Consider the following 27,775-nt stretch of genomic DNA (forward strand, 5'->3'; position numbering starts at 1 on the left):
AACAAGAGGGAAAAATGCAAACACAAGAAATGCTGGAATCACTCAGCAGGTCTGGCAGCATCTGTGGAAAGAGAAGCAGAGTTAACGTTTCGGGTCAGTGACCCTTCTTCGGAAGAGGGAAAAATAGACTTGTCCTCGCCAATCTGCCTGCCATAGATGCGTCTGTCCATGGCAGTATTGGTAGGAGTGACCACCGCACAGACCTTGTGGAGACGAAGTCCCGCCTTCACATTGAGGATACCCTCCATCGTGTTGTGCGGCACCACCACCAAGCTAAATGGGATAGATTTTGAACAGATCTAGCAATGCAAAACTGGGCATCCATGAGGCGCTGTGGGCCATCAGCAGCAGCAGAATTGTACTCAACCACAATCTGTAACCTCATGGCCCGGCATATCAAGCCAGGGGATCAACCCTGGTTCAATGAAGAGTGTAAGAGGACATGCCAGGAGCAGCACCAGGCATACTTCAAAATGAGGTGTCAACCTGGTGAAACTACAACCCAGGACTACTTGCATGCCAAACAGTGTAAGCAGCATGCGATAGACAGAGCTAAGTGATCCCATAGCCAACAGATCAGATCTAAGCTCTGCAGTCCTGCCACATCCAGTCATGAATGGTGGTGGACAATTAAACAACTAACTAGAGGAGGTGGCTCCACAAATATCCCCATCCTTAATGATGGAGGAGCCCAGCACATCAGCACAAAAGATATGGCTGAAGCATTTGCAACAATCTTGAGCCAAAAGTGCCGAATGGATGATCCATCTTGGCCTCCTCCTGATGTCCCCAGCATCACAGATGCCAGTCTTCAGCCAATTCGATTCATTCTGCATGATATCAAGAAATGACTGAAGGCACTGTATACTGCAAAGGCTATGGGCCCTGACAACATTCCAGCAATAGTACTGAAGACCTGTGCTCCAGAACTTGCCGGACCCCTATCCAAGCTGTTCCAGTGCAGCTACAACACTGGCATCTATCCGGCCATGTGGAAAATTGCCCAGGTATATCCAACCCGACCAATTATCACCCCATCAGTCTACTCTCAATCATCAGTAAAGTGATGGAAGGTGTCATTCACAGTGCTATCAAGTGGCACCTGCCTAGCAATTACCTGCTCAGTGACACTCAGTTTGGGTTCCGCCAGGGCCACTCAGCTCCAGACATCATTACAGCCTTGGTTCAAGCATGGACAAAAGAGCTGAACTCAAGAGGTGAGGTGAGGGTGACTGCCCGTGACATCAAGGCAGCATTTGATCGAGTATGGCATCAAGGAGCCCTGGCAAAATTGGAGTCAATGGGAATCAAAGGGAAAACTCTCTGCTGGTTGGAGTCGTACCTAACACAAAGGAAGATGGTTGTGGGTGTTGGAGGTCAATCATCTCAACTCCAGGACATCACTGCAGGAGTTCCTCAGGGTAATGTCCTAGGCCCAACGATCTTCAGATGCTTCATCAATGACCTTCCTTCAATCATAAGGTCAGAATTGAGAATGTTCGCTGATTGCACAATGTTCAGCACCCTTCACAACTCCTCAGATACTGAAGCAGTCTGTGTGGAAATGCAGCAAGACCTGGACAATATCGAGGCTTGGGCTGATAAGTGGCAAGTAACATTAACGCCACACAAGTGCCAGGCAATGACCATCTCCAACAAGAGAGAATCTAACCATCTCCCTTTGACATTCAATGGCATTACCATCTCTGAATCCCCACCATCAACATCCGGGGGTTACCATTAACCAGAAACAGAACTGGAGTAGCCATATAAATACAGTGGCTGCAAGAGCAGGTCAGAGGCTAGGAATCCTGCGGCGAGTAACTCACCTCCTGTCTCCCCAAAGCCTGTCCACCATCTACAAGGCACAAGTCAGGAGTGTGATGGAATACTCTCCACTTGCCTGGATGGGTGCAGCTCCAACAACACTCAAGAAGCTCGACACTATTCAGGACAAAGCAGCCTGCTTGATTGGTACCCCATCCACAAACACTCCCTTACCACCAATACATAGTAGCAACAGTGTGTACCATCTACAAGATGCACTGCAGCAATGCACCAAGGCTCCTTTGATAGCACCTTCCAAACCCGCGACCTCTCCCACCTAGAAGGACAAGAGCAGCAGATGCATGGGAACATCACCACCTGCAAGTTCCCCTTCAAGCCACACACCATCCTGACTTGGAACTATATTGCCGTTCCTTTACTGTCGTTGGGTCAAAACCCTGGAACTCCCTTCCTAACAGCACTCTGGGTGTACCTACCCTACATGGACTGCAGCGGTTCAAGAAGGCGGCCACCACCACCTTCTTAAGGGCAATTAGGGATGGGTAGTAAATGTTGGCCTAGCCAGTGATGCCCACATCCCAGGAACGAATAAAAAAAACCTTTTAAATTTCATCAAGCCTTGATGAGACCATATAGAATCATAGAGTCATAGAGTTATACAGCACAGAAACAGAAACATAGAAACATTCAGAACGGAAGGAGGCCATTTGGCCTGTTGTGCCTCTTTAAAAGAGTTATCCAATTAGTCCCACTTGCCTGTTCTTTCCCTATAGCCCTACAATATTTTTATTTTCAAGTATATATGCAGTTACCTTCAACACTCTTTCAGGCAGTGTATTCCCAGATCTGGGGAATTGTATCCCATTTTTGTGTCCAGTTTTTGTCATCTTACTTCAAGAATGAAATTGTGTTACTGGAAGGGTTCAAAGAAGGATACAAAATTAATACCAGAACTAAGAAGACTGAGCTATAAAGACAACCTTTTCCCCACAGGGATTTTTCTCTGTGAAGACTAAGGGGAGACTTGATCCAAGTTCTTCAGATTATGAAGAGATTCTGTAAGTTGGAAACAGATATATTTTTCCAATATATACTGAATTCCAGAACCAGACTGGTTATGTTCCAGACAAGAAAAATTAATGTAAATATGTGTTTCAGAAAGAAATTCTATAGTAAAAGGATAAGCAATATATGGAAGAAACAGTAAGGGATTGCAAAAGAAAACAGGCAAAGTGCTCGCTTCTGAAGGGATTCATGGTTGTGACATTTTGTAAATGATATAGAGCTATCTCACAAGAAAGAAAGTGGATAATTGGATGGATGTGCTAGATGACCTTCTCTTGCCAATGGTATATTGCAATGTAATAAACTATTAAGCATGGTAATAGAAGCAACAGTGCCAGGTTTATGGAAAATACAGTTAGAAGCCATAATGGAAGAATGGGGAATGAGCTTCAATGGGCCAAAAGCAGAATACTGCAGATATTGGAAATCCGAAATAAAAACAGAAAATGCTGGTAATGCTCAACAGGTCAGGCAGCATATCTCCAAAATCTTTCCACATCCCTGACTTATTTATTACATCAGATATAAGATTATAGGCTTCTTGAAGGCTTTATAATAATAACAGCGAGGCCACACTTTAACATCTTAAATGTACTGTGCACAGTCTTACAAGGTGGTCCACAGCTGCGAAAGGTAGAATCTTTGAACAAGCTATTTGTAAATCCTTGTGGTCGAACTGCCTTTTTCTTTTAATAAACTGTGTTTTATATTGAAAAAGAGGTCATGTCAGGGGCATTTTAAACCACACTATAAGGGCAGCTTGCCAGGACCATTATTCTTCTCAGATGATGCTGGAACAAACTGTTTCTTAAAAAAAAAAGCATTATATTTACCAAAGGGAAACACAATGGACCACTTCTAAAAGGAATATGGAATTCAGAAAATTCGGAAATAGGAGGGGGACACACTATTCGCCTAATGGGGTCCTCTAATGAGATAGAAAGGCTTTCCACGTAAAATTTTGAACTGTTAAGAAAGGAGGAACTTGCATTTCTATAGCATCGTTCATGTGCTCAGGATGTTCCAAAGTCAAAGAATTATTTTTGAAGGGTATTTTTACAGTTTTGTGTAAGCAAAAACAGCAGCCAATTTGCACACAGCATTGAGATAAATGACCATTTTATTAGTTTTTGAACATATTCATTGAGGGACAAATATTGGCCATCATACTGGGAGTATGGGATCTTTTATGTTTAACTAAACAGGCTAATTGGGTAAAACCATACATCGGGAAGTACCCGAATGGAAAACCCCAGCCAGATAGATTAATTCCTTAAAAAAAGAGATGGATAACTATCAGACATAGAACTGAAAGCTTTGAGGATAAGCATGAACAAAGTGAACAAATACTCAGTGGAACATCATGCTTTCTGTGCTTCTGAAGCCTTGAGAGGTCTCTTATAGAAAGCACCAGGCTGCTTTGAATATTCTATGTATAGATGGATACTGTTATGCATGCTTGCCTTCATCGGTCGGGGCATAGAGTATAAAAATTGGCAAGTCATGTTGCAGCTGTACAGAAACCTTAGTTAGGCCACACTTAGAATATTGCGTGCAATTCTGGTCACCACACTACCGGAAGGACGTGGAGGCTTTGGAGAGGGTACAGAGGAGGTTTATCAGGATATTGCCTGGTCTGGAGGGCATTAGCTATGAGGAGAGGTTGGAAAAACTCGGATTATTTTGACTGGAACGAAGGAGGTGGAGGGGCGACATGATAGAGGTTTACAAAGTTATGAGCGGCATGGACAGAGTGGATAGTCAGAAGCTTTTTCCCAGGGTGGAAGAGTCAGTTACTAGGGGACATAGGTTTAAGGTGCGAGGGGCAAAGTTTAGAGGGGATGTGCGAGGCAAGTTTTTTTACACAGAGGGTGGTGAGTGCCTGGAACTTGCTGCCAGGGGAGGTGGTGGAAGCAGATACGATAGCGACGTTTAAGAGACATCTTGACAAATATATGAATAGTAAGGGAATAGAGGGATATGGGCCCCGGAAGTGCAGAAGGTGTTAGTTTAGGCAGGCATCAAGATCGGCGCAGGCTTGGAGGGCCGAATGGCCTGTTCCTGTGCTGTACTGTTCTTTGTTCTTTGTTATGGGTTGTATGACCTTTCTTTGCAGAAATTTGCCTCAGCAGATTGAATATTTGGGGTACATGGTTCATGCAAGGAATTGGTTTTATAAGACAAATGACATCTTCTCAATCCAGGCTTTACTATATCCTTTCGACCATAATCTGAAAGGATGAACAGCAGGCAACTTTGATTCATGTCAGTTTGATGAAAATCATAAATCATTCCACACTGTAATGTACCTCTTCACCTCAAGAATACTAAATCACTCTGACTGGAGGCACATTTTACCCCAACAGGGATTAGATTCATCATGCATCACAACAGCTAGGGTAGGGAGTCTCATCTTCTCTCTCCTCCTTTCTCCCCATCCCCCTGTGCAAAGCACGGCACTCAGGAAAACACAATTGTCCTTTTAAAGAGACTTAGCAGATCACAAGATTAATATTTCATTGCTTCACTTAAATGCTTTAAATATCCTAGGGTTGATACTGAAGCTTGATGCAAAGTGGCATGCAGTCAGATCTGAAGCCATGCATTGCTCTGCAGCACTACAATCAGGGAAGAGTCACTGCAACGCGATAGAGGTGACAAAATGCAAGGACAACAGATGAGGAAAAGGCAAATGTCACTTCAGCTGGGTCTCTCGTATCAACCACAGAAAGTTCCGGAAAAGTCTGACATTTGTTTTGATATTCTCATATGGTTTCTGAAAGGTGGTTTGAGGGCTTGTTCCATTGAGGTGTTTACATCTTGCGAACAAAGAACAAACGTTTGACTATTATTAAAATGTTGTGGCACTGATGACTGCATTGGTCTCAGCATGGAAAAGGTGGTTTTCATGAGCGACGGCCAGATTTTATCAGGGAAAAAAATAAGACAGATGGCAAACCCTCAACCAAATGAATAGAGATTTCATATATGCGGATCATGCTTTTTAAAAATAACATTTAAACAACAATAATAACTCTTACTCAAAATAAATGAGATTAAATGGATCTGAATGCAAAATTGTCAACATTAAAAGATGAACGCAGTCACTGAAAGGTGACTCAGAGGGTTTTAGATGTCTATGCAGAATGAGTAATGACTGGCAAAGACTGTTGTCTTATGTAGAAAGTACGACAATAAGAATAATTGATTGACTGTGCTTATGATATTAGGTCAAGCAATTTAGTTTTATGAAAGCTTATGAACTTAGCTTTATGAAAACTCTGTTCCAAGTCACTGACTCCATTCCTGTCCCTGACAACTGTCTGGGGCGAAACCATACTGTTTGCAACCTGGGTGTCGTACTTGACCACGAGATGAGCTTCTGGCTATATAGCTACACCAAAACAAGGACTCCCTATTTCCACCTCCACAACAGCACGCGATTCCAGCCATGTATCAGCAAAGGGAAGGGAGAGATCTTTCAGGAACTAGGGAGAAAGTTAAAAAGTGGGACCTTGCAAGTAGTAATCTATGGATTACTCCCAGTGCCAAGCGCTACCAAGAGTAGAAATAGGAAGATAGGGAGGATCAACGCGTGGCTTAAGGCATGGTGCAGAAGGGAGGGCTTCAGATTCCTGGGACATTGGGACCTGGTCTGAAACATGACATGTCTATTCAAAAGGGACAGGTAGCACCTCAACAGGACTGGGAACAATGTGCTCACTGGTGGGGACCGTTTAAACTAAATTGGCAGAGGGATGAGCACCAGCATATAGTAGAAAAGAGGAATAAGGTGCATAGAGGAGTAAGAGTGTTGGATAGTACTAGAGAAGGAAGTAGTACCATATTAGATAGGAGCAGACTAAGATGGACCATGGGGAATACAAAGAGGGATTTGCAATGCATGTATGTAAACGCACAAAGTGTGTGAATAAGCTTGGTGAGCTCCAAGCACAAATAGCCGTGTGGGAATATGATGTAGTCTCAATAACAGAAATGTGGCTAAAAATAGTGAGGGCACTTAATATTCAAGGATACAAAGTGTTCAGAAAAGATAGGGAGGGAAAAAAAGGGAGGTGGGGTGGCAATACTGATTAGGAAAGATATTGTAGTGCTGTAAAGGGCGAACATTCTTGGGTGGGCAAAGACAGAATCCGATTGGTTAGAGTTGAGAAGCAAAAATGATATGATCACGTTACTGTGATATTCTGTAGGCCTCCAAACAGTGAGAGAGAGATAGAGGAGCAAATCTGCAGGGAAATTACAGAGATGTGCAAGTACTATAGAGTGGTGATATTGGAGGACTTTAATAACCCAAATACCATTTGGGATATTGTTAGAGTAAAGGGTAAGGGGGAGGAAGGATTTCTGAAGGATTTCTCCTGTGTTCAGGAGAACTTCATTGACCAGTATATTCTCAGTCCAACTAGGAAGGAGTTATTGCTGGATCTGGTGCTGGAGAATGAGATGGGCCAAGTGAACCAAGTGTCTGATCACTTGGGTAAGAGTGATCATTGTATCAAATGTTTTAGAATAGCAATGGAGAAGAGCAAGGGACAATCTAAAGTGGAAGAGGGCTAACTTCAATGGAATGAGATGGGATCTAGCCAGGGTCAAATGGAACCAAAGACTGACAGGAACAATGGGTGATCTTTAAAGAGGAAATGCTTTAGGTACAGGCTAGGTACATTCCAACAAGGGCAAAAGTTAATGGAAGCAAAGCCAGGGCTCCTTGGGTGATGAGTGAGATAAAGATTATGATAAAACAAAAAAAGAGGGTGTATGATGCATGTCAGGTAAATTCTTCAAGTGAGAACCAGGCCAAATACAATATGTTGAGAGAGGAGGTGAAGAGGAAAATCAGACTGATAAAGAGATAATATGAGAAGAGAATGTCAGTCAACATAAAAGGGAATCCAAGAATCTTCTGCAGGAATGCAAATAGTAAGTGGGTAGTAAGAGGTGGGGTGAGACCTACTGGGGACCACGGGTAATATCTGCTTAGAGGTGCAGGGAAAGGGTAGAATACTCAATGAGTACTTCGTATTGGTGTTTACTAAGGAAAAGTTAACCGTCTTCCAATTTAGAAGTTCTACTTTAGATTTGAGGCCTGCTCAGGTCGGGAAAAAAGAACCCGACCTGCACCCGACCGAACCACAGCGGACCCGAGCCCGACCTGGCCCGAGCCCGACCCAATCCGAACCCGCCCTGACTTGACCCGACCCGAGCCCGACCCGACCATCCCTTTACTTATCTTCCGACTGGGAAGCTCCACAAAGCTGCAGTGCATGCGCGATGATGTCATAGTGACATCACTTGCTGACTGCACAGATTCAGTTTCGTCCCGAACTCACAGCTCAGATAAGTTTTTTAAATTTCAATACTTACCAGCAGAGCACTTACCGTGTGTGTCCAGCCCAGCCCGACCTGACCCGACTTGACCTGGACTCAGACCAACCCGACCCGAGCCCGAAAGCTGTACCCTGAAGATGGGCCCGACCCGACCCGAACCCGACACATGTTGTCGGGTCCTGTCGGGTGCGGGTCGGGTAGCAGGCCTCTACTTTAGATTGTCCCTTACTCTTCTCCATTGCTAATCTAAAACATATGATACAATGATCACTCTTACCCAATTGCTTCCCCTCAGACACTTGGTTCACTTGGCCCACCTCATTCCCAAGCACCAGATCCAGCAATGACAAAATATCGGTCAAAGCAGAGATGGTAGAGGTAATGGATCGGGTGAAAATCGACAGGAAGGATGTACTTTAAAGGCTTAGTGTGGATAAGTTGCCTGGTCTGGATGGATTGAAACCCAGGTTTCTAAAGAAGTGGGAGTGGAGATAGCAGAAGGGCTTGCTATAATCTTCCAATCTTCCCTAGATGTGGGGGAGATGCCAGAGGATTGGAAAGTGGCAAATGTGACATCCTTGATCAAGAAAGAGTGTAAAGGTATTCCTAGTGACTACAAACCTGTCAGTTTAACATCAGTGGTGGGTAAGGTTTTAGAAACAATATTCAGGGGGAAAAAATCAGGTACTTGGAGAGGTCTGAGTTGATTAAGGAGAGCCAGCATGGATTTGTAAAAGGCAGATCATGCTTGACTAATCTAATTTCATTTTTTGATGAAGTAACAGTGAACGTTGATGAAGGGACTGCAATGGATGTTGTCTATGGATTTTAAGAAAGCATTTGACAAAGTACCACATAAAAGGCTGGTTAACAAAATTGAGAATCATTGAATAGGAGGGTCAGTGTCCAATTGGCTTAAAGACAGAAAACAGCGAATTGTGGTAAGTGGTTGTCTTCAGACTGGAAGATAGTAGATAGTCGTGTTCCCCAATGGTCAGTGCTAGGACCACTGCCTTTTTTGATATATATGACTTGGATATTGGAATACAGAGTACAATTTCAAAATTTGCCAATGGTACCAAACTTGGAGGTGTGGCAGACAGTTAGGCTGATACCAATCAACTGTAACTGGACATAGATAAGTTAGCAGAATGGGCAGACAAGTGGCAGATAGAATTTAATACAAAGAGGTGTGAGGTGATGCATTTTGGCAGAAGGGATAGGGAGAGGCAATATAAAGTATAAAGATCTGCATAGGCCACAACTCGAATATTGCGTCTAGTTCTAGTCACCACACTTTAGAGAGGATGTTGGCATCCTTGAGAAGGTGCAGAGGAGATTTATCAGAATGGTTCCAGGGATGGGGGATTTTAGCCACAATGTTAGGTTGGAGAAGCTGCGATTGTTCTCCTTGGAGCAAAGGAGATTGCGAGGAGATTTGATAGAGGCGTACAAGATTATGACAGGTTTGGATAAGGTAGACAAAGAAAAGCTGTTCCCATTAGTTGATGGTACAGGGACTAGGGGACACAGATTTAAGGTTTTGGGCAAGAGAGGCAGGGAGGTTGTGAGGAAGACCTTTTTTACGCAATGCATGGCACTGACCTAGAACTTGCTGCCTATGAGGGTGGTAGCAGCAGAGACAATCAATGATTTCAAGGGGAAATTGGATGGGCACTTCAGAGAAATAAACCTGCAGGACTATGGGGATAGGCCTGGGGAATGGAACTGATCGGATTGCTATTCAGAGAGGTAGCATGGACCCGATGGACCAAATGGTCTCCTTCTGCTGTAATGTCTCGATAACTCATTTACTGCTGAAGCTCTGATACATGCCTTTGTTATCTCTAGACATGACTATTACAATGCACTCCTGGCTGGCTGCCTGCCTGCCTATCGTTCACTCCCCATAACCTTAAAATCGTCCAAATTTCTGGTGCCTGTGCCCTAACTTGCACCAAGACTCGTTCACCTATCACCCCTGTATTCGTTAACCTACATTGGCTCCTGATCAAAACGCCATGATTTTAAAATTGTAATCCTTGTTTTCACATCCCTCCATTCCCTTGCCTATCCCTATCTCCGTTATGTCTTCCAGCCCTACAACCCTGCAAGATCTCCACGCTACTCCAATTCTGGCCTCTTCACATACCCAATTTTAACCACTCTACCCTTGGCAGCCATGCCTTCTGCTGCCTGGGCCCTAAGCTCTGGAATTCCCTCCCTAAAGTTCTCTAACTCTCTCCTTTAAGACGCTCCCTAAAACCTACCTCTTTGACCAAGGTTTTGGTCATCTGCCTTAATAGTTCCTTAAGTGGCTCAGTGTCAAATCTTATTTAATAATGCCCCTGTGAAGCACTTTGACATGTTTAACGACTTTAAAGGTGCTACATACAGAGATGTTGCTGTTGTTACATATGATAGAAAGGGCTCATGCGATTTTCTTCGTTCATGGCTTCTCCAGCAATGTGATGATGAAAATTAATCGAGCAGATCGCCAGATTCTTATTTTGAAAGCTGGGAGCAGAGGCTTCCAATGTTGTTTCCAAGGTGGTGGGGGAGGTGGGAGATCAGAAATTCAGTCATGTGTGGACGTCATTGAGCACACGTAATCACGTTGGGACTAAGCTGCCCTTCACAGTCAAATAGGCAATGGCACTGACAGTGTCAACTCACAGCTGAAGAATGGACACCTTGGCAAGTTACTGAAAGGACTAGAGTGTTCTGTCAAGCAATACCCTCAAATAATATCAGAAAGGGAAAGGTAGAGTGGAGGTGGGGAGGTTGGAGGAGAAAAAAAAGAGATCTCACATCAATGCCAATTCTTCTATCTTGTCAAATATGTCCTGTAATCCACAAGTCAAAGAGGGTCTGATGTTAAAACGTTGCATGCAAAGCGAGTGATCGTCATTTGAAATGACAGTCTGAATGTTTCCAATTGTACACATCAGCTGAACTAATGATGATGACTTTATTTGGCTGGGGTAAGAGATGGGTTAGGTAGAGATTGACACTTCAGATTAAAAAGAATTGTCATGAGGTGAGACAGAAACCGAGCAATACATGAAATTTATATGTACACTTTTTATTGAATTTTCAACATGTTATTAACTCGCGTAAACTACAACAGACTATAAATTATCTCAAGGTTGAATCTGAATCAATTAAACCAGCAGGACTTTGCACTAACACTATCACTGCAAGAGAATTAAACCCAAGACAGAGAGCATCAAGCATTACACTTTCAGTTATATGATTGTTATGTATAATTCTACTTGGTAAATACATATCAACACAATAAAAATGCGATAGCCAACATCATCTCAGCAGAGAGCCAGGCTTCTCTAAACCAGCACAAAGGGTAATAGGGCTGGAATACAATAAAATAAATTACGCAAAATAAAAGCAGGAGATGGTGGGCTAGGCAGTATCCAGAGGCAGACAAACGGTTTGTGTGTCAGATCGGTTCTGATGCAAAGTCCCGTTGGAGTCATGAACCTTTTTATTTCAGATCCTGAGTGACAAGCGGTGAATTTTCTATTTCTTTTTATTTCAGATTTTCAGCATTTGTGGTCTTTTCTTTTTTCTTTAACCTCCAGAGTAAAGGACATTTGGGGAGTGATTAAAGGGCAACAGCCCCTGGATGGTTTCAGGTGCCAACACAAGAGAGTGGGTGAGTAATTTCAGGATGTGGCATTGTGTGGGGGGGGGGGGGGCGGGGTCAACAGAATAAACCATTATTATTCTTTTTGTGATGTTACAGCAGCAGAGTGTTGCCCAACTGACCTCACAGTCAGGTGCTCAATGACTCTGACCAATTGCTGTTGTTCCTTCAACTTCTCTGCTCTCTATCTCTTTCTCCTCCTTAAAGTCACGCCATAAAATCTACCTTAACAACTACAATTTGCATTTATATAGTACCTTGAACATAATTAAACATCCCAAGATGTTTTACAGGTGTGGTTATCAAACAAAATTTGGCATTGCATCACATAAGGAGATATTAGGACAGATGACTAAAAGCTTGGTCAAAGAGGAAGGTTTTAAAGAGTGTCTTAAAAGAGGTTTTGGGAGGGAATTCCAGAACTTAGGGCCTAGGCAGCAGAAGGTACAGTTGTCAATGATCAATGGTGGAGCGATTAAACTCGGTGATCAAACACTCGGTCACCTGTCCTAATATCACCTCATGTGGCTCGGTGTCAAATTTTTGTTTCATTTAGAGTCAGTGGCTGGGATTTAACGCAGAGGTTGTGGCCCCACCCACCGGCTGGAAAGTCAGGGGCAAGCCCGCCTCCAACGGCCCTGGAAACCATGACCGGATTTTATGATTCTCAGGCCATGAACTGCCTGAGGTCGTGGCTTCTGCACCCCCCACCCCCCTACCCCCTCCCCCCACAACAAGGCAAGATGTTCTGCCTCCAAGAGCTGCTGGCCAATCAGAGGGCTGGCAGCTCTTCAGTCCCAGCAGCGCCACTGGGAGCAGTGGCCACTGCTGGGACTGCAGTAGGCCCGGGCCCAGGAGCAGCACTGGAGGCCCAGAGTAAAGGTAGGTGTGATGGGCTCGCCGGGGCCATTCAGGCAGGCCCCAGAGAGGGGAGGGGGGCCAATCAAGAGGCCAGGAGATTCCTCAAAAAGGGATGGCCCTTGCCGCTGGGGGGGGTGGGGGGGGAACAGGGTGTCTGCACAGGAGGGACACCCCTCGAGATGACAATCAGGCCACCAGGGTATACCTAGTGTCCTTGCCATATGGGTACCCCCCTCCCCGGCCGCTGGTAAAATATCAGTGGTGGCTGGAAGGGCCCCTTAAATGGCCATTAGTTATCCACTTAAGGGCCTCCATTGACCCAAGGGCGAGCAGGCCACCTGCCACCTTCACTACCACTCATAAGATACCAGAGGAGGCAGGTAGGTAATGGGCATGGCATTTCCCCCACCATCCCGCCTGACTTTACACTCCCCCTGACTCCCAGCCCACTCCCAGGAGTGGGGCGGGGGGGCGGTGGTGGAATGTAGAATTCACACTATTGAGTCATTACGGCACAGAAGGAGACCCATTCAGCCCATCGAGTCCATGCTGGCTCTCTGTAGAGCAATTCAGTCAGTCTCACTCCCCCCTCTATCCGCCTAGCCCTGCAAGTTTATTTCCCTCAAGTGCCCATCTAGTTTCCTTTTGAAATCATTGATCATTTCCATTTCTACCAGCCTCGTAGGCAGCGAGTTCCAAGTCATTATCTGCTCCTGTGAAGCGCTCTGAGACGTTAAAGCACTATATCAGTGCAAGTTGTTATTGTTCCTCAGACAGCAGCTGCCCTCCAGCACATTGGCATAGGAGTCACAATCACAGCCCAAGCAGTGTGTGTCTGGCTTTCTGACAGTAGGAATGGGGGAGGAGGGGGTGCGGAGCCTCACAGGCGAGGGCCATCCTGTCATCATTGTCTCAATCAGGAGAGGACACCCTGGCTGACTTTTCCTCTCCCTGGTCGAGGTGGTACTGAGGCTAGTTGTAGCACTCTTCCTGCGAGCCGTATCTGAGATCTGGTACCTCATCACAGAACAGGGTCGAAAGCTGGGACATTTCCTGCTCTGCGTGGTTCAGTAACAATTTAGAACTCTTAAAAAAGAAGGAACTTGTGTTTTTATCGCACCTTTCAGTTGCACAGGATGTCCCAAAGCACTTCACAGCCAATGAAGTATTCCTGAAGTGTAGTCACTGTTGTACAGTACAAAGAACAGCAGCCAATTTAATCCTACAAGAAGCAATGTGATAATTTTTTTTGTTCATTTATGGGATGTGGGCATCACTGGCTAGGCCAGCATTTACTGCCCATCCCTAATTGCCCTTGAGAAGGTGGTGGTGAGCCACCTTCTTGAACCACTGCAGTCCTTGGGGTGTAGGTACACCCACTGTGCTGTTGGGAAGGGAGTTCCAGGATTTAGACCCAGTGACAGTGAAGGAACGGAGATATAGTTCCAAGTCAGGATGGTGTGATAATGATGAGGGTCCCTCTCTTGCAGGTGGTGGTGTTCCCATGCATTTGCTACCCTTGTCCTTCTAGGTGGTAGAGGTCATGGGTTTGGAAGGTGTTGTCAAAGGAGCCTTGGTGAGTTGTTGCAGTGTATCTTGTAGATGGTACACACTGCTACCACTGTGCATCGTTGGTGAAGGGAGTGAATGTTGAAGGTGGTGGATGGGGTGCTAATCAAGCTGGCTGTTTTATCCTGGATGGTGTCGAGTTTCTTGAGAGCTGCACCCATCCAGGCAAGTGGAGAGTATTCCATCACACTCCTGACTTGCACCTTTATAGATGGTGGACAGATACAGGAAAGTCAGGAGGTGAGTTAGTCGCCGCAGAATTCCCAGTGTCTGACCTGTTCTTGTAGGCATGGTATTTATGTGGAAATCCAGTTCAGTTTCTGGTCAATGGTGACCCCCAGGATGTTGATAATGGGGGATTCAGCGATGGTAATGCCATTGAACATCAAGGGGAGATGGTTAGATTCTCTCTTGTTTGAGATGGTCATTGCCTGGCACTTGGTTGGCACGAATAATGATCAGTTAATCTGTTTTTAGGTGAGGTTAAATTTGCTGTGAGGCACATGAGACACCTATTTCAGTGCAAATCTTCTGCAGTCTTTAAAAATGTACTTTATTTTAAAAAAGAAAAACATTTTGAAAAGTACTGGGAGAGGCAACGTTCTGCTCAAGTCACTACTCATCATGAATAATGCACAGCCCTGTGCATATAGATTGTTTTCTACTTGCCAGCATTGCCCTTCATGCTGCAAGTGAGTGACTACATTCAGAGGATTCAATAAAATAAATAAAGGTTGCAATTTTCCAAGAGTGCTTAAATACATACTTCTCAAGTGAGCAAAGTTGTTTCTGGAAGGTTCTTTTTTATAAGGATATTGCAACATGCTTCGAGAAAGTTCACAACTGTGTGGTGGGCGGTTTAACGTCATAGACCTCAGGAGCAATCAATACTGCATCAAGAGCACTTCCTAACAGTAAGGATACCAATGCGATCATTGTTTTGCTTTTTTGACTTATTTCTTTTTGCTAGCCAATTCTGTGCAGCAAAACACTCTTTCTACGTTGCTAAGATAAAAAACAACCTGTGTCCATTATGAAAGAAAGAAAGGCTTGCATTTCTAAAGCACCATTCATAACCTCAGGGTGTTCTAAAGCACTTTACAGCCAATTAAGTACCTGTGAACTGTGGTCACTAGTATAATGTCGGAAACATGCACAGGAGGTCATTAATAAACTTCAGAACCGGCAAATAATTGGCAAATGAAACAAGAGCGCTTCGGATACGTCTTCCTTTTTCGTCAGCTGAGGATTCCCCCACAATGTGGTTGACAGGGCCCTCGACCGTATCTATTCCATTTCCTGTACTTCTGCTCTCACCCTTTCCCCCTCCCTCCCAGAACCACGATAGGGTTCCCCTTGTTCCTACCTTCCACCCCACCAGCCTCTGTATTCAACGGATCATCCTCCGCCATTTCCGCCACCTCCAGCGTGATACCACCACCAAACACATTTTCCCCTCCCCTTTCAGCATTCTGTAGGGACCATTCCCTCCACGACACCCTGGTCAACTCCTCAATCACCACCCCACACCCATTCCCCTTCCTATGGCACCTTTCCATGCAATTGCAGCAGATGCAACACCTTCCCTTTTACCTTGTCTCTCCTCACCGTGCAAGCCCCAAACACTCCTTCCAGGTGAAATAGCGATTTACGTGTACTTCTTTCAATTTAATGTACTGTATTCGCTGCTCACAATGCAGTCTGCTCTACATTGAGGAGACCAAACACAGATTGAGTGACTGCTTTGTGAAACACCTCCGCTCAGCCTGCAAGCATGACCCTGAGTTACCCGTCATAGGTCATTTTAATTCTCAACCTTGTTCTCACACTGACCTCTCTGTCCTTGGTATACTGCAGTATTCCAATGAAGCTCAATGTAAGCTCGAGGAACAGAACCTCATTATTCAACTGGGCACTTTACAGCCTTCCGGACTCAATACTGAGCTCAACAATTCAGACCATAATCTCTGCCTCATTTTGTTTCCTTTTCTTTGTGTTTTTCAGTACACCAGCTCTGGACACATCCGTTGTTTTGTTTCTTTTCTTGCCCCATTACCATTCCCATTGGCCCTAAATGACTGTCTCCTGTTTTCCACCCTATCACAGACCTTCCTTTTTGTTCTTTGTCCCACTCTCCTCCATATCACCTGCCAAAAATCTGTTACACTTCTAACTTTTCCCAGTTCTAATGAAAGGTCACAGACCTGAAACGTTAACTCTGCTTCTCTCTCCACTGATGCTGCCAGACTTGATGAGTATTTTCAGCATTTTCTGTCTTTATTTCAATTGGCAATTGAAGTTCCACACAGGTAAATGTGATTTTGGACTTTTTGCTTGGAAGAATAGGGAGGTCACTTAGTACTTGGAATGTGCGAGTCGACATGGGATAGAGGAACAAAGGGATCTCAGAGTACAAATACACCAATCACTAAAAGTTGTGGCACAGCATAGCAAGGGCATAAAAAAAGCAAACGAAGAACTAGGCTTTATTTCTAGATGGATAGAATTGAAAAGTATGCATATTATGCTAAAGCTGTATCGAACCTTGGTTAGACCACACTTAGAGTACTATGTGCAGTTCTGGTCGCAATATTATAAAAAGAATATAGAGGCACTGGAGAGAGTGCAGAAAAGATTTACAAGGATGATACCAGAAATGGGTGGATGTACATATTAGGAAATGATGAATAGGCTGGGTCTCTTTTCTCTTCAAAAAAGTGACCGAATAGAGGTCTTTAAAATAATGATAGGTTTTGATAGAGTGGATAGAGAGAGAACATTACCACTTGTGGGGAAAAGCAAAATTAGAGGCCATCAATATAAGATAGTCTCCAAAAAATTCAATAGGGAATTCAGAAGAAACCTCTTTACCCAAAGAGTGGTGAGAATGTGAATCTTTTAACGCAGGGAGTATTTGAAGGGAATAATATAGATGCATTTAAGGGAAGGCTTGCCAAATATAAAAGGGAGAAGAAAAGAGTGGGTTATGATGATAGATTTAAATGAGGAAAAATGGAAGGATGCTCGAGTGGAGAACAAATGCCGGCATGAACTGGTTGGGCAGAATGGACAGTTTCTGTATCATATATGTAATCTAATTAAAGCAATGTCCCACAAGGAACAATGTGATAATGACTAGATAATCTGTCTTAGTGATGTTGGTTGAGGGATAAATATTGGCCAGAACACCAAAAAGAACTATTTCCAGCATTTCTTGTTTTTATACCAAAAAGAACTCCCCTATTCTTCTTGGGGTCTTTTCCATCCACCTGAGAGAGCATATAGGCCCTTAGTTTAATGTCTCATGAGGAAGAAAACATCTCAGACAGCACAGTGCTCCCTCAATACTGCACTGAAGGCAAGCTGGATTATGTGGTCAATTCTCTCGGCCTTGAATCTACATCCTTCTGCCTCAGAAACAAAGGTGTCACCCAATGAGCCGCTGGCTGATATATGAATCACATATGACAGCGGGAAACCTATTTAGACATCTTAGAGTCAATTTTAATTGCCTCCACCCAGAGGGAACACGGTGACTACGAGGTGAAGATGGCAGTGCATCACTTCCCGCCCCTGCCAATTTCATTGAGATCTTCACATAGGCGCACCTTGCAATACACTAATCAGGGTTCTATGATATAGATAAGGCCCCATTGCAATTTTTGGTACCAATGGGTAAAGTGTGCATACAATCAGCCAAGTAGCACCAAACATTGAGTGTCCTAGCCTTAAAGGCACAACTCACGACCACTCAAAAAACAGCTCAGGTATGTTTTTTAAAGGTTTTGTGTGGATCTTGCTGCTGACCCATGCCACCCAATCACACCCTTGCCCCACTCACCTCACCACTCTGCAATTTCCCCCAACGAGGAACCACCATAATTCCCGTGACCCCTCCCATCCAACAGGAGAACAGCCTGTGAGCGACATTCACAGCCTGCCAGCGGTAATCGACCAAGATCTGGCTTCAAAATGACTGGGGCCTAACAGAACCACAAGTGGGCAGTGCGAGATCTGCTCCCAATACTTGCCCAAAGTGGAAATTATCCCTTTAAAGACACTCGATGTAAGCTGCAACTTGGCTGAAAAGAAGCGAAAGGTTAACAGCCATAAGATTAGACACTAGTTCAAGCTTACTTTTCTATAATTTTCCCACCAAAATGCATTGGAAAATGTTGCAACAAGTCGATATTCCTTTTCAGCATGCACCATCAACTCATAGCAGTTAGGCAAAATAATAGATCCCTGGGAATATTTACAAAGTAATCTTTTCAAGCTTTGTGGCTGTCCAGTACAATGGAACCAGACCCTTTACATGGTCAATAGTCATTTAACAAAACCACCTTATCAGAATGGTCCTGGTTTGAAGTTCCACCATGGACTTGAGCCTAACATTTTAGTGCAGTGCTAAGGGATTGTTGTATTGTCAGAGATGATGTCTTTCAGGTGAGACATTAAATTGAAGCTCTGTCTACTTTACCTACATTACAACGGTGACGAAACTCCAAAGGTACTTCATTGTCTGATATGGTTTGGGACAATCTGAGGATGAAGGATTTATCAATGGGAAATCATGTTTGATAAACCTGTTGGAGTTTTTTGAGGATGTTACTGACAGAATTGATAAAGGGGAGTAGGTGAATGTGGTATACTTGGATTTTCAGAAGGCTTTTGATAAAGTCCCCCACAGGAGGTTGGTTAGCAAAATTAAAGCATATGCGATAGGAGGTAATATACTGGCATGGATTAAGGATTGGTTACCAGGCAGAAAACAGAGAGTAAGAATAAATGGTTCATTCTCGCATTGGCAGGCTATGACTAGGGGAGTACCGCAGGGATCAGTGCTTGGGCCCCAGCTGTTCACAATCTATATCAATGATTTGGATGTGGGGACCAAATATATTTCCAAGTTCGCGGATGACACAAAACTAAGTGGGAATGTATGCTGTGAGGAAGATGCAAAGCGGCTTCAAGGGGATTTGGAAAGACTTAATGAGTGGGCAAGAACATGACAGATGGAATATAATGTGGAAAAATGTGAGGTTATTCAATTTGGTAGGAGGAATAGATGTGCAGAGGATTTCTTAAATGGTAAGAAATTAGAAAGTGTAGATGTACAAAGAGACCTGGGTGTCTTTGCCAATAAGTCACTGAAAGCTAACATGCAGGTGCAGCAAGCAATTTGGAAGGCGAATGCTATGTTAGCCTTTATCACACGAGGACTTGAGTACAGGAGTAGCAAAGTCTTGCTTCAGTTGTATAGAACCTTGGTTAGACTGCACCTGGAGTACTGTGTGCAGTTTTGGTCCCCTTACCTTAGGAAGGATATTATTTCCATAGAGGGAGTGCAACAAAAGTTCATCAGACTTATTCCTGGGATGGCGGACTGTCCTATGAAGAGAGATTGGGGAAACTGGGCGTATATTCTCTAGAGTTTTGAAGAATGAGAGGTAATCTCATTGAAACCTACAAAATACTTAAAGGGATAGAGAGGGTAGATGCAGGTAAGATGCTTCCCCTGGTTGGGGAATCTAGAACCAGTGGACACAATTTTGAAATAAGGGGGAAGCCACTTAGGACAGAGATGAGGAGAAATTTCTTTACTCAGAGGGTTGTGAATCTTTGGAATTCTCTACCCCAGAGGGCTGTGGAAGCTCATTCATTGAGTATGTTTAAAGCGGAGATTGACAGATTTCTAAATACCAATGGCATAAAGGGATATGGGGATAGTGTGGGAAAAAGGCATTGAGGTGGATGATCAGCCATGTTCCTATATTCGCCTGTTTCTCTGTGAAAACACAATATAAATGCAAGTCTTTCTTTTCTCTTAAACTAGGAAGGTAAAGCTTGAGTGAGCCTGTCAATGAGATAACAGGCGAACTCTCTGACTACACACTGGCAGTAGGTTTGTTTGGCAGCCAGCAGCATAAGTTGGTAATTCACAGGCAGATCTGCCAGTGGCCAAGGTTTCCCACTCCCAACACACAGTCAGACTGTCTTGAAATAACAAGCATTATAATTTTTAGCATAAATATAGAGAGGCAGGAGGTAAACACCAGTTGCATTGCAGTTTCAGTCAGTATCTGAGTTGTATCTACCATTGACACACTTCCCACACCGTACAAACCTTTGATAGTTCAGCAGCATGTGTACTGTAAGAGGTGAATGTTTGTTCTGAAAAATATGGTTTTAAAATAAAAACATACTGGAAGCAAAATCTCCCAGATGACTCCTGAAATGATTGCATGAAATGCACCTTTAACGCCATGAGTGGCGAGGATTTGGAATGTGCTGCCTGATAGAGCGCTGGAAATAGATTCAGTAGCAGCTTTCAAAAGGGAACTGGATAAATAATTGCTGGGATACGGAGAAATGAAGAGGGAGTGGATTGGATTGCTCTTCGAAAGAGCTGGCACAGTCTCGATGGGCCAAATGACCTCTTTCTGTGTTATACTGATCTATGATGCCAGTCCAGCTTCCCAGTTTACATTTGCTAATGGCTGCATGGCAGTCTACAGGTTAGAACAAGAGCCATGGTGAAGCAACACAATCTGACCTAAACACATCGACCTGGAGTTTCTGCTCAGTTGCGTTGGTTTTTTTTCAGTGCAATTCACCCGAGAAATGGCCAGACCAGTGCAAAAGGTTGAGGAATTTCAAACGCAAACTATGTGCAATGCAAATCGAGTGCTCGCCATCTTTTGCGCCAGTATTTTTTAAAACTCTTCAGAGAAGCTGACCCAACCCACAAAACAGGCCATTGCCTGTGTTCCAATTAATCACCAATTCCACTGATTGTGCCAGTTTGCAGGCCTTTGAGGACCATCTTAAAATTAAGCTATCTTTAGGCACAAGGACACTGACAGGCACCCTTTAAAGGCTTTTAATTATTATGTTTGTTTTAATTTACTAAGTGACTGACTACTGTACACCAATCTAACTAGGAAATGGTTATCTATAGTTTTTTAAAGTCATTTCCAGTTATTTAAAATTGGGTTACTCACAGGTGGTGGACTAGACACTCTAATTAAAAATGCATATTTTTTTATGATTTATTTTGTGTGTTTAATGGATCCAGTAGCATAGTGGTTATATTACTGGGCCAACAGTCCAAAGAATAGCAATCTGGAAACATAAGTTCAAATTCCACCATGGCAGCTAGGAAATTTAAATTCAGTTAATTAAATAAATGTGGAATAAAAGCTAGTATCGGTAATGGTGAGTAAGAAACTACTGGATTGTTGTTAAAACCCATTTGGTCTAATGTCCTTTGGGGAAGGAAATCATATGTGACTCCAGACCCACAGCAATGTGGTTTACTCTTAATTGGTTCATGGAGGCTTTTATTTTTGGCAATGTGCAAATATGTTTGGGCAGAAACTGGAGCAAAAAAGAACTTCTGAAAACTAACCCAATTTTGAGTCCTGAGGCATGTTAACAGTTCTAAACCAAAATGAGTTAAGATCTGACAGTTACTCTCTGAAACTTACTGATCTGAACAAAGACAAAGAACAAAGAACAGTACAGCACAGGAACAGACCATTCGGCCCTCCAAGCCTGCCTAAACTAAAACCTTCTGCACTTCAGGGACCGTATCCCTCTATTCCCATCCTATTCATGTATTTGTCAAGATGCTTCGTAAACGTCATTGTCGTACCTGCTTCCACCACCTCCCACGGCAGCAAGTTCCAGGCACTCACCACCCTCTGTGTAAAGAACTTGCCTTGCACATCCCCTCTAAACTTTGCCCCTCTCACCTTAAACCTATGTCCCCTAGTAACTGACTCTTCCACCCTGGGAAAAAGCTTCTGACTATCCTGAATAAGCTAGAAATTTGTGATATATTTTATGTGTTTCATTAGAGCTTCCCTTTGGCTTATGCTGGTTTTACCATATCACCTCCATAATATTTGCAAGATGGTTAAGATAATTGACAAAAGAACCAGAGGGGAGATGAGGAAAATTCTTTTTTTTAGGCTGCGAACATACGAAATAGAAGCAGGAGTAGGCCACTCGGCCCTTCGAGCCTGCTCCACCATTCAGTAAGTTCATGGCTGAACTGGTTACTCCACATTTTCACCTACCTCTGATAACCTTCCACTCCAGCGAGTCATTATAATCTGGAATGCACTCCTGAAATGATAGCATACGCAGATAGCATACTAACTTTCAAAAGGGAATTGGATAAACATTGAAAAATAAAACATTGCAGGGTTGTGGGGCAAGAAAGGAGGAGACTAATCTGATAGCCAGCACAGATAAAAGGGGCCAAATGGCCTCCTTCTGTGCTGTATGATTCCATGTTTCTATTTTATGGCACTCCTGAGTTGGGAACTGATGAGATAATTTCCTCTAGCATTAAATTTTTCCCTAGAAGACCAGCATTGCTGGTCCAAATGAACCTGATTTGTTGTGTGTGTTTTTGTGTTTGTGTGTGTGAGTATATGTACACAGTATGTATTTGTGTGCGTGCCTTGTGCATGTGTGCACTGTGTGCTTGTATGTTTGCACTATATGGGCTAAATTGTTACCGACATGACCCACATGGAGGGGTGGTCTGAAAAATGTGGGGAATCTAGAAGTCAGGATTCCACCGCAGGCATGATGTCACCGATCAGTACCCCTACCTGGAAGCCAATCAGGCGGAGAGCTGGTTGGTGAAGGCAATAGGACCAGGTATGTCCTTGCCAGGGGGTAGACATCTTGGAGGGATGAGGGAGGGGGGAATCAGTGAGGGATGAGGGAGGGTTCGATCAGGTGGACAATTGGGTCCCAGGGTGAGGGGATGAGCAGGGGCCTTGGGAGAAGGTAAGGATCAGGGGGCCTGGAGGGGGGCATGGCGAGGTTGGGGGACTGGGGGTGGGTTTTGGAGGCATTAGTGGGGTTGGGAGAATTGGGGACCTGCTTAGGGACATAATTTGAAGGCTGGTGGGGAGAAAGTCGAAGGCCTGTGGGGGGAATTGGTGGCACTGGAGATCTCGTGGGGAAGGTCGGGTGAGTGGGGGGGGGGGGGTGGTGGGGGGGAAGTTGGCCAATCACAGGGGTTCCTAAGGTAGCCACTCTGGATCCAGGAGGTGGGTGTAAAGACACCCACCTCCTGGATGCACCAAGCCCTCACCTGGATGTAGTTGTCAGGCTCCCTGTGGCTCAGGAAACTCAGCCAACCAGAGTTAAAGTTGAAAAGCTGAATCATAATGATGCTTGCAGCCTCATTGTCATCTTTAAATCCGCCTCCTTGGAAGGAGTTGGTCGCCCGCCTACCTTCTCAGTTAAAGCTACCATGGTCTGGTTGGAGGTGGGTTTGGTTGGGAAAATGATTTTTAAGACTTTAACCCCAAAATCCACCCAAGTGTTTTAGGTTAACAGTGCCAACTATTGTCAGAAACAGGCAAAGTCGAGAATCCCTTACAGCAGTTTCCATTGCTGCATTTTTAACTAGTCTTAAATAGGTAAAGCAAGGAAGCAACAGACAAGTTGTCTCTGGGCACCAGGTCACATAATGTGCACAAACAATAGTATAATTGCTGTAGATATTTTCATTGTTAGGTTCTATGTAGTTTCTAACTGCAGGCAGTGGATGAATCAATGGTGTTAGAGGTGTCACCCTCAACCCATTCCCTTTATAAATATGCTCTTGTGCGGCTGTTGTGACAATGTAACACAGTGGTTTGGCTGCCTTGCTTCTCACCTCATTTGCCTGTCTGCTGATGTGTATTGACTGTACATGTGTGTATGTATACGATGGGGTGCCCAGGTAGAGGCGGACAATGGTGTCTGGGGTACAACAGGTTTCTATTGGATTTGGCGGTCTTGGGAGTAGCCTCTGTTCCTGGGGACAGAGAGATGTTTGGAAAATCCTGTCGTCATGTCACTGGGTTGGTTGCCGAGTAAAGTTTACCCTGTGGCAGGAGCTGAGCTGTCATTACTTTTGTCGACCCTCACTATATGATATTGCAAAGATATTTTCTGGGGCCTAAATTCAACATTTTTTGACAGGGCGGAGGCTAATGTCTGAGCTCATGGGCATTCGAGCCACTGCCAAATTTGGGCATTTTTTTAGGTGGCCCTGGCAGCTGCCCGAAATGAGCAATACTCAAATGAGGCCATTTCAGTCGCAAACTCCTAAATTCCATAACAAAACTTGGAGCTTGCAATACTCAACTCCCCGCCTAGTATTTACATCTAGAAGTTGCCCAACCAGTGGTCCTTATAGGGAAAGACCCCACAACAAGGCATTTTTTGTGGGTTGGAGGGAGCAGGAGAGCTCATTTTGGCTCCATGAAGTAACTGCGGGCTATTGCCAGCCCACCGTCACACATTTCGCTCCCGATTAACTTCCTCCTGCTGCCTGGTCTTACAAGTGGGCCTCTGCGTCAGCTGAAATTGGCACCCACAACTCGCTGGAATTATGAAGGAATTAGTTTAAGAACATAAGAAATAGGAGCAGGACTAGGCCATTTGGTCCCTCAAGCCAGCTCCACCATTCAATAAGATCATGCCTGATCTAATTGCGGCCTTAACTCCACTTTCCTGCCTGCCCTCTACATCCCTCGACTCCTTTGTAAATCAGAAATCTGTTGAACTCAGCCTTGAATATATTCACTGACCCAGCCTCCACTGCTCTCTCGGGAAGAGAATTCCAAAGATTAACGACCCTCTGAGAGATGAAATTCCTCCTCATCCCCGTCTTAAATGGGAGATCCCTTATTTTGAAACTGTGCCCCCAGTTCTAGATGCCCTCACGAGCCTGTCAAGCCCCCTCAGATTCTTATATGTTTCAATAAGATCACCTCTCATTCTTTTAAACTCCAATGAGTATAGGCCCAACCTACTCAACCTTTCCTCATAAAACAACCCCTTCATACGAGGAATCAGCCTAATGAACCTTCTCTGAAATGCTTCCAATGCAAGAAAATCCCTCCTTAAATAAGGAGACCAAAACTGATTGGCCAGCAACTCTGCAAGGCTAGGACCTCCGGAAGGCCCGCCGCTGTCCAGTTAAGTGCCTGATTGGCACTAAATTCGTCAGGCCTTCTGTACAAGAGGCGACGCGGGGATCTTAGCCTCATTTCCCCCAGCCTTAAGCATTCCGCCACAACCGCCGCCGTCAGCATACAATTGCTCCCTTTGTGTCCTCCTCACAACTTGTTCGGTGCCCAGGCCTCTCCATTCTGGGGCATTGTTGGATTTGCACCCGGTTTGGGCCACTAATGAATTTAGGCTCCTCTGCCTCTTCAAATTAAAGAATTTTCCATCAAGAACCTGGAGGGGTTGATAGGTGAGGATAAAAACGTTCAATGTAAAGCATTGAATGGTGGGCCCTAAAGGTTTAATAAAACACTGTGCATTTGTCCAATGTTGATATCTCTGTAAGCAACACCTTTGCGCAGGTTTATACAGCCTGTGGATACAAAGTGCAATTTATGTTCCTTTGAGAGAAATTGTTTATCACTTTGTTGCCTGATGTAATACTCATGGGCGCAACAGTCACCACAGTAACCAGGAATCAATATAAATAAAGAAATAGTGCCTCTTCACATCTTCAGGACATCCCAAAGTGCTGCACATCCACTGAATTACTTTGGAAATGCGGTTGTTTTTGGTTTGAAAACAAACAGTGGCTGTTTTGTACACAGCAAGGTCACGTAAACTGCAAATGAGATAACGTTGCTCATCCTTTTAGTTGGTGTTGGTTGAGAAGAGAATGTTGGCCAGGAGAATCACCTTGCTCATCTATGAAATAGTGCCATGGGATCTTTTATATCCTCGTGAACAAGCTGACAGAACGTCAGTTTAGCATCTCATCAAAACGTTGGCACCTCCAACAGGGCTGCACTCCCTCAGTATGGCATTGAAGTGCCAGCCTGGTTTATATGCCTGGGCTAAACCCTCTGACTCAGTGGCAAGTTGCCACCAACTGAGCCAAGTTGGCACAGATTCTGTATAAAATATGTGCCTCTAAAACAAGTTCTGATATGTTCCCCTACAGCCTGCTCCTGCCTAGCATATGGAGAATGAGTGTGTGCTTCAGTTAAGTGTACAGAGTGACGTCATTGACATCTTGTCATAATGCATATAACACTGTCAGTGAAGGAGTGGGGAGCTTCTTATGTACATCACTCTGAGAAAACACCTCTTGATCACCATACTCCTGTGTATCACTTGAGTTTGCTGAAATTCTTTTTCCAATATTTCTTTTATAAAACAAGCCCCATAAAATTAAGGGAATTGTGTGCTGTGTGCTTTACCAAGGGGAAGGAAACATCATGATATAAGGATTAATATTCAGGTAGGAGAATTATTATAATTCTGAAATATACTCCCCACAGTTATTTATGGAAATGTCTGAATCTATATTTCATGTCTATTTGTACTCTCTCCAAGGACAGTGGCAGTGGGAGAGCATTTTGGTGATAGTGATCATAATTCAGTCAGTTTTAACATAATTATGGAAAAGGACAGAGATAGAACAGGAGTTAGCGTTCTCAATTGGGGTAAGGCCAATTTTACTAAACTGAGGAGTGAATTAGCGGAAGTGGACTGGAAAAAGCTACTTGAAGGTAAATCAGTGTCAGAGCAGTGGGAGGCATTCAAAGAGGAGATTCAAGGGGTAAACATGTTCCCACAAAGAAAAAATGTGAGAACAGCCAAATCTAGAGCCCCGTGGATGTCAAGGAGCCTACATGGTAATAGAAGGCAGAAAAGGAAAGCTAATGTCCAACACCGAGAACTCAACAGAAAGCCAAGAGAAGTATAGAAAGTGGATGGGTGAAATCAAAAAGGAAATTAGGAAAGCAAAGAGAGTGTATGAAAGAATATTGGCAAGCAAAATCAAGGTGAACCCAAAGATATTGGGTAGGGCCCAGAAAAGACCAAAAAGGAAACCTATGTGTAGGGGTGGAAGATGTTGGTATGGTTCTTAATGAATACTTTGCATCTGTCTTTATAAAAGAAGCGGACAATGCAGATATTATAGTTAAGGAGGAAGAGTGTGAAGTATTGGAAGTGATAAACATAAGGAGAGAGGAAGTATTAATGGGATTAGCATCCTTGAAAGTTGATAAATCACCAGGGTTGGATGGAATGTACCCTAGGCTGTTAAAAGAAGCATGAGAGGAAATAACAGATGGCCTGACCATCATTTTCCAGTTCTTACTGGATACAGGTGTGGTGCCGGAAGATTGGAGGACTGCTGACGTACCTCTGTTTAAAAAGGGAGTGAGGGATAGACCAAATAATTACAGGCCAGTCAATCTAACCTCAGTAGTTGGCAAATTATTGGAATCTATTCTGAGAGACTTAGAAAGGCACAGGTTAATCAAGGATAGTCAGCATGAATTTGTTAAGGGAAGATCTTGTTTGACCAACTTGATCGAATTTTTTGAAGAAGTAACAAGGAAGATAGATGAGGGTTGTGCAGTTGATGTGGTCTACATGGATTTTAGCAAGGCTTTTGACAAGATCCCATATGGCAGA

At 44.0% G+C, this 27,775-nt stretch overlaps 1 protein-coding gene across 5 annotated transcripts in view; it reads left to right on the top strand.

Annotated features, from left to right (window-relative positions):
- mafa (MAF bZIP transcription factor a) overlaps positions 1-27,775 on the top strand; it is a 366,266-nt gene that overhangs the window by 114,313 nt on the left and 224,178 nt on the right. For 2 of the 5 annotated variants that reach the window (XR_010976646.1, XM_068049090.1), the window contains one exon: positions 11,805-11,878. The exons of 2 other annotated variants lie outside the window; for them this stretch is intronic. Coding sequence is in view for 2 of the 3 variants with exons in the window: in XM_068049090.1 (XP_067905191.1) it covers positions 11,805-11,878 (74 nt within the window). In the remaining variant the exon portion in view is untranslated. Of the gene's footprint in view, positions 1-11,761; positions 11,879-27,775 lie in introns of all 5 variants that reach the window. One more of the 5 variants, XM_068049092.1, reaches the window with a different exon arrangement.

Source organism: Heterodontus francisci, chromosome 17 (genome assembly GCF_036365525.1).
Source record: "Heterodontus francisci isolate sHetFra1 chromosome 17, sHetFra1.hap1, whole genome shotgun sequence".
In the NCBI taxonomy this organism is placed as follows: domain Eukaryota; kingdom Metazoa; phylum Chordata; class Chondrichthyes; order Heterodontiformes; family Heterodontidae; genus Heterodontus; species Heterodontus francisci.